An 8,126-nucleotide genomic window follows, 5' to 3' on the forward strand; every position below is an offset into this window, starting at 1 on the left:
TTTTTTTTTGGTTTTTCTCCGGTACCGGGAACCAAACTCACGACCTTGCACTTGCCAGGCAGGTGCTTTTGCCGCTGAGCTAAATCCCCAGCCCCCTATGCATTGTTTAATATATAAATAACACCTAGAATTTAGTAAGAGTACATCCAATAACCCCAAAAAGGAAATGGTTTTTGAGGAAAAGAATACAATGATACAAAATGATTTTTGGATTTTAAAAACTGAAGTACTTCAGGATACATCCCAAATAGCAAGATTCAGACAGTTGAATTTGTCATCTTCTTAACTTCAGCAAATGACAAACAGTGTCAGTCTAGTAATTTGTTGTGTTGCATTTGTGGAAGCTGTCTTTGTTAACTTTTTTGCATCTTCTGCATTCTCTTTCTCTCCTTTTTCCTCCCTCTCTCCTTCCCTCTCTTCCTCTCTCCCTCCAGCCCTCCTGTTCTCTCTCTCCTTCTCTATACTAGTGCCAGTGTCAAAATCTTTGATGTAATTTTATACAAACACTTTGGAAAAACCTAATTTTATTTTCTATTTTGCATAAGCTTTGTTTGAGTAATCCTTTGGGGGACAAAATATGACCCTTGGAAATTACTTTAGCCTTTTTGACTTTAAGTAGAATTTAGTAAATTAACAGTAGCGCATCGATTATACCTGTCCATCAGGTACACTTGTTATGACTGAAAATACTACTAGCCTTCATTAATGCCTAGTGCATTTACAGGGAAAAGTTTCCTCATCTAGGCATGTGTTTCATAATACTGTGTCCCTTAGACTTGCCAGTCTGCTAACGTTTTGAAATTAGTTTTATTTCTTGCTTAAAGGAAGGCCAGGTAACATCTACCATTCTATCTAATTCTAATTGTTCATGACGCACTTTATCACCAAGTAATGGTAGATGCAGGTGGTGAGTGAACCCAGTAAATAAACTGAATGAATGTCACCAGGGTAGATGTGTGTTAGGCTTTGCCTAATATTTTAAAAATACTTTCTGATTTAGCTAGTCCAAAATTCCAAACAATATTCTTATGTAATCTGTATATTATATGTTGCTTCATCATAAAGTAAATAGGAAAGAAATTAAAGAGCTTTCTATGTGATAATCATACCTTATTAATTTGGGCTTCAGTTTTTTATAGACTCTTTAAAAAAACTCTGTTAAGTAAAGTAAAAATATAGTAAGATATCAAAACTGAACAACCATTTATATAAGAGGCATACTTTTAATGTATAGGTTAATTGGCAAACTAATAATAATGGTCATCAGTGTGGATCCCACAGAGCTTTCTAGTAGACTTTTTGTTATTTATTAGGTGACACTTTTTCCTCATTGATGTTATTTTATGCATTTAGAAATAATTTCAGGGGCTGGGGAGTTAGCTCAGCAGCACAGCGCCTGCCTGGCAAGCGCAAGGTCGTGAGTTCAATTCCTGTTACTGGAAGGAAAAAAAAAAAAAAGAAATAATTTTAAATTGACTTCTTTAAAAGTTACTGGTATATTTTTTTATTTTTTAAATTTATTTTTCTTTTTTTATTTTTTTAAGTTACTGGTTTAGATGTCTTACAGTTTAGACTTACTTTCACTTCATTTGAATAACTATTTTTGGTATTATATCCTCATATAAGTTTACTTAATTTACCATGTTAGTTAGTACCCCTCCCCACACACACACATGGTTGGGGGAAATGTTAGTCATTTCACTGCACAAAGTAAATGTGGAACTTTTTTGTTTGGAAGAAGATTGTCAAGTAACTTTCCCCTTTCTTATAAATACTTTATTGCTTTTTTCCTATGCTTTTGCCAGTAATACACACACACACACACACACACACACACACACAAAATTACAAAATTTGAGGATAATAATATATAATTAAGGTTTAGAGATATCTCATTGGAACCCATGAATTGAAAGGTTTCTATAGAAAAGATTTTATTGAGTGGATTAATTTTGCAGGTTAATATTAGCCTCATGACAGTTCTTCTTTTCTTTTCCTTGCTCTCTAGGGTACTTTATTGCTGAAGATATAATTAGGCTATTGCTGTAGTTTTCATCCTGTCAGCTTCTGTTGCAGTTGAAATGAAATCTGCATATTAAAAATGGCCACTTGAGAAGACACTGTTATTTCTAAGGCATTTGAAAATCTCCAGTAGGGGTCAGAATGTCGGAGTTTCGAGATCTCTTTTCTATTGGCAGCCTTCGGTTTTCTTTTAACTATTGGTAGGGTTAATAATGAAAAAAGGGGGGATTTTAGAGTCAAAGGGCGACTTTTGAACACGCATGTGCCAGACCTTGATTACTTCTCTGCTCTTTGACTTGCAGCTTTGTCATTCACTAGAGTTGTGCTCTTGAACAAATCACTTGTTTTTCCAGAATCAGTTTATTAAAAGATGGAAAACATGGAAACAAAGCTTTGTAAATGGGGAGCGGAGGAGAGGTTGAAGGGAGGGTAGGGGAATGGGGAGAAAACCCAAGTTATATCGTGTACATCGATGATGAATGTGCTCAGTGTGCATATCTAAAATGCACCAATAAAACCTAATAAAAGGATTATAAAAGATTCTTATAGTTAGATTAAGTGAAATAATGGGTGTAAAGGTAGAGAGAGGGAGGGAAAGGGGTGAAAGAAGTTGAGGTGTGTTCTGTGCCAACTCCACACAAGGAATGTAAACATTGTACTGCAAACAAGTACCAAAAAAAAAAAAAAAACAAAAAAAACAAATAGGAAGGGGCTCAAGAGGTGGAGTGGGCAGGGGGGAGGGGAAAGGGATGAGAAAGGAATTCGCATGTGTTACATGCAAGGGCCAGTTACCCAGGAACGTAAACATTATGTACTATAAACATGTACTAATACGGCATGAAAAAAATCTTTGTGAGCTATAAACTGTGTATTAGGTGATTCAAAATGAAACGAGCTAGACATACTGCTTTAAGTAGAAGATACTAAGTGTTAACCAGCTAAATGGTCTCCAGATACTTTCGTCTATTTCTTACTATTCTTCTGGACAGAAATGTTGCCCACATTGGCCTGAACTGGTCATTTCGTAGTTTTTACTTATTCCTTAGTAGTCTTTCAGCATAGTGAGACTTTGAAGAATAACTTTGTGTAGAGACTCTGTCCAGATTTTTAGTGAAGTTTTTATTTATTGTGCCACTATATTCATTGGGTACAGGAAGTAGAAACTATGTGTCACTGTAATTTTGATAAACGTGCTGAGACTTTTTCCCCCTCTATTTTTCCCCAAGGAAATCTACCATTGTCGAAGACAAATAAAATACAGCAAAGACAAGATGTGGTATTTGGCAAAATTGGTAAGCTGACTATTATATATAGTACTTTGGAAAAGAAGCTGTGCATTTTCCCCTAGGACCTGAACAGTAAAAAAAAAAAATTTTGTTCTGATTTTTCAAAAAAGCAAGGCACATATAGTTATATGTAATCTAAGGAATGATTGTTCAGAGATCTGTGATTTTGCTTAATTTCAGCTTATTTTGTGAGAAACTAAATAACATTGCATATAGATACTTAAAGTCACCAGGAGCCTGCCTACATAACCAAAGAATCTAAAGCTTACTTATCTACTTATCTGTAAAAGTTGATTCAGCCTATTTATTTTTATTTTAGCCTACTTAAATACCATTGATTTTTCAGTGTTTTCCTTGGAAAATTAAATTTGTAGATGAGGAGAGACAAAAGCAGCACATATAGATGTGACACATTTGTCCTGCAAGAAGAAGAGAAATCCTTAATCCTAGGGAGGTCATTGCCAACGTGTCATTTCTCTTTCACGTCTGCTCTCTTTCCGTGTTGTTGGGACTGTTAGACTCTAGGTTTAGCATCAAAATGTTTGATTTTGACTTAGGGAGACTGGTGTGCCTTCTCAAACTTCTTGTCTCTTCTGCCTGGGCTTAATCAACTATTTCTAGAAGTTACTTAGATTATGTAAGGCTTTTACTTTTCATTGAAAAGAGAACATTGATTTTGTAAACTAATTTATTTGTTCCCTCGTCTATTACCCTTTAATTCTAGATACGAGGAATGTCTATTGACCAGGCCTTGGCTCAGTTGGAATTCAGTGATAAGAAAGGGGCTCACATAATTAAAGAGGTAAGCTCATGAGATTGGGGATGAGGGGGACGGGGACTGCAGCTATCTTGCAGGTGTGAGTAAGCTCAGCATAAGTCCTGAATTCCCTAAATAACTCCTGAAGAATGTTATATACTTTAAGGATTTTTTTTTTCCTAAGATACTGTTTTTAAAAACCCATTTATTTATTTTGTACTGTTAAATGAAATGATAAACTTTATTTGTAATGATTTGGGGCTTGCCATATTTGTTAGATTTTTTTTCAGGGAGGGAGTCAACTCCCCACTCGAGAGCTTATCATTTGTAACTAGTTGAATAGAAAGAACACTGAAGTAGAACTCAGGAGACTTGGAATCTCATACTTTCTGTTTTTGGTTTTTGTTTTTTTAATGACCAGGGCCAACAGAGTTAACTTGTCTGGTTTTTTTTTTTTTTTGTATTTGTATGTTAGGAGGGATCAGACCTGATAATTTCTAAAGACCCTTGCAATTGTAAATGTAGTTGATTCACTAGGTACAGATATGTCACTAGTAGTGTTGCTGATTCATTCTAGGCCCATAAATATTCCTTTTTCGAGAAGTTTTGTTGACTGTTGTCCTTTATGGTCTAGAAATTTCAGCATTATTTTTTATATCTGTAGTTAATTCTCACCCAAAGTCAACTCTACCCCATGGTACTAGAGATTGACTACAAGGCCTTCACCCTGAGCTGTACATCCCCAGCTCTTTTTAATTTTTATTATTTTGACACAGGGTCTTGCCAAAGTGCTAAGTAGCCCAAGCTGGGGTCAGTCTTGAGATCCCCCTGCCTCAGCTTCCCAGAGTGCTGAGTGGATTACAGGCATGTGTGTCCCGCCATGCCCTGCTCTAACGTCAGTTCTTGCTAAGTATCTGTTGTATGTTCAGCCTTGTACCTTGTTCTTCATCTCTAAAGAAGTGCTGGTTTCTTTTATTTCTGAAGCCAGTTGTCTTACTTTTAGAAGTGTGTTCTGGAGGAAGTGAATTCAAAATGTCCATGGAGAAATGTAATGATTTTAGCCTCTTAAAGGAAATTATCAGGTTTGATATTCTCTACTTAACTGAAATTGTTAATAGTAGCTTGGATCTAAAGTTTCAGAATTTTTGGCACGATTTGACTCTTGCGTTTCTCAAACTTCTTGACAAGCCCCTGACCCTTTCCAGTGGTGCCCACGCCCCGTGCCTATCTCCCCCCACTAGCTCACCACACCGTTTAGACTGCAGCAGAGACCCCTCCCCTGCTGTAGCGGGTCTTGTTTGAGAAAGGAAAGCTCGCTGCATCCTTTCTGTTTAGTACTTTCATCATTTGATCTTCTCCTTTTAAAAATGATGGTAAATGGGGCATGTGACTATCAGTTGTATTGCGGAGATAACAAGAGATGAGAGATTTATTTCTGTTTAGTTCAGGATTAGAGATGAAAATGCCTTTCTTCTCTTTCAGGTTCTCTTACAAGCACAAGATATGGCAGTGAAAGACCACAACGTGGAATTCAGGTCCAATTTGTATGTAGGTACGTTTTTTAGTGTTCTTGGTGCTGGAAGGGGCTTCCAGTGGTGATGCCATGTTGTGTATCTGACAAGAACAATTAGTATCTAATTACTTAGGACTGGTTTGACAGTGCAGTTTGCTGGTAACAGTTTCTTCTTCACCCTTAAGCTTACCTGTGTGACTATGTCATAAGTAATAGCGTGTACTATTTTATTCTTATCTGTTCTATAATGACACTAAGATCATGAAATCTCTTGCCCATAATGATTAAATAATGCATTCTAGGATTGGCACATAGACTGGTCCTTTAATTATAATGAAACTAAGAAAGAACATAACTGACTTGAAGAAAAAGTAAATATATACTGGAAGTAAAGGATTACATGTGAACTTAAATATCTTTATTTTATTTATAACTTGCCAAGCCACAGAGGTGTCCTGTGATTTCACCTTCCAGTTACTGGAATAGAAGAGCTGTCGAATTGTAAAAGCCAGTGGTGTAGCTGAGTGTGGTGGCAAAAGCCTATAATCCCAGCACTCAGGAGGCTGAGGCATGAGGATTGCTGAGAACTGCCTGGGCTACATAGTGAGTTCAAGGCTAGCTTGAGCTGCATGGCAAATCCCTGTCTCAAAAAGAAAAAAAAAAAGAAAGAAAAAAAGAAAGAAAAGAAAAAGCCAGTGGCCCTGGAAGTCTCAGTGATCCACATGTGTTTGCTCCTGTTTCTCACCGCGTTTTGAAGCACTAGCTCTGCTGTTCTGTGCTTGTTCCACATCAGAGTAAATGAAGGTCGGTGAAGACGCTGTGGGGAGCAGGCTGTGCGGTGCACACGCGCGGGACTCGTGCAGCACGCCTTCGCACGGCTGTCCCAGGAGGAGGGCAACGCTCGTTACGAAGCTCTTCCTCCCTCCCCAGGCACGGTGCAGTGGGGCGGTAGCTGGGGTGATTGTTTCCCTCGCCCCTCACAACAGTTACTCCAACCTCAGCAGTTTTTTATTCACGCAGACATGCTGATGTCGAAGCAACGTCTTCTCACTCTCTCAAAACCTGCATATCTCAGGGCTGTTTTATCTAAAAATGTTTTAAATTTCAGGTATGCGAAGCACTGCTCTTCTGGATGAAACGGGAAGGGCTGAAACACTGCAGGGGCCATTAGTTGTATTTTGTAATTTTTCAACAATCAGAGTAAAAAGGAATAATGCAAATTTTGCTTTGTCACATAGCTTCTGCCCTCTGGTTAAGTTAAAGTCTCACCTCCACTTGCTTGAAATGGGTGCAGGCTGAATGTGCGTAATTGTATTCTGATACCTGCACAAATGCAGAAGGAGGTCAAGTTGGCAGCTCAGAAGGTGGGAGGCCACAGTAGCTTAGTGTGAGCATTCTCCCTCTTCTGGGAGTAGCGTGAACAGCAATTCCGAGGGGGGCCCAGGATCACTGCGAGGAGTGAAACGGATAAGGAGCAAGACCATTTAGTAAAACCTCTGGGTGACCTTTCCTCTTCTGTGATTCCTACTATCAAATCTAATTTAATTAGCTTCATTCCGTTTCGTAGGAATATGGGAATCTTAGCTGATAGGCTTTGTAATGGGATTCAGATATCAATGAAACTAGGTTTGTCTTTAAATCGTTTTCAAAAACTGCCTTTTAATCCTGTTCAGTGACTGAAGAGAGACAGGGTGAGGAGCTTCATTCTGTCGTCCCAGATGAAGGAGCGAAGTCCGCTGTTACTGTGAAGCAGGGCTATAGTTGACCAGTCCTCCGTAAATGAGCCTTTAACTCAAAGGTGTCCGTATTTACTTTCCTGCTGAACAGTCTCTGCCCTACCTGAACTCTTTTTATCTAGTTCTGTGTAAAAATCGCTTTTCTTAAGTAGAGTTGGTAAGTTTGGATTTGTCCTGTGATGTAAAAAACTTTACTTTTAAGTTGGGAGTGCTGCTACATGCCTGTAGTCCCAGGACCCTGGGAGGCTGAGGGACGAGGATCACAAGTTCACGCTCAGTCTGGGCAATTTAGTGACTTGGTGAGACCTTTTATCAAAATTTAAAACATTTTTAAAAAGGGATTGGATATATAGGTCCATGCAGAGGACCTGAGTTCGACCCCAGTACTGCAACAGCAATAACAGAACCAAAAGCTTTTCGTTTCTTAAACATTTCGATGCCCAGTTCCATAGTCAAGAGATGAGTACCTCAGGCAGATGACATATCTTACCATGATGTGTTGGACATTTATCTCTGTATTTGGCAAACTTCTTCAAGAGTCATATGAAGTTCTTATTAAATTAAATTTCCTGGCCTTACCAGAGACCTATTGGCTTTGAAACCTGAGGGGACAGGCCAGGGAAGGTTTTTGTTGGCAGGTACCTTAGTGATTCTTACAAAATGTAGGACACTGGTTTATCTCATTTCATTATTCGAAAGGCCTCGTTTCAGCCCATAGACCTCTATGAGAGATTTGAAAGACTACTCACTTATTGGCTACCATTTTGGTTTAGCAATGGCTCTTTTTTTTTTTTTTTTTTTTTTTGGTTTTT

General features: G+C 38.2%; 1 protein-coding gene across 4 annotated transcripts in view; it reads left to right on the plus strand.

Moving 5' to 3' along the window:
* Window positions 1–8,126, plus strand: part of Mrpl22 (mitochondrial ribosomal protein L22) — a 33,966-nt gene that overhangs the window by 21,312 nt on the left and 4,528 nt on the right. For all 4 annotated transcript variants that reach the window (XM_005376208.2, XM_005376209.2, XM_005376207.2 and 1 more), the window contains exons 5-7: window positions 3,249–3,314; window positions 4,033–4,110; window positions 5,548–5,617. In XM_005376208.2, the coding sequence (XP_005376265.1) occupies window positions 3,249–3,314; window positions 4,033–4,110; window positions 5,548–5,617 (214 nt within the window). The remainder of the gene's footprint in view (window positions 1–3,248; window positions 3,315–4,032; window positions 4,111–5,547; window positions 5,618–8,126) is intronic.

Source organism: Chinchilla lanigera, unplaced genomic scaffold (assembly GCF_000276665.1).
Source record: "Chinchilla lanigera isolate Chin_1 unplaced genomic scaffold, ChiLan1.0 scaffold00007, whole genome shotgun sequence".
In the NCBI taxonomy this organism is placed as follows: domain Eukaryota; kingdom Metazoa; phylum Chordata; class Mammalia; order Rodentia; family Chinchillidae; genus Chinchilla; species Chinchilla lanigera.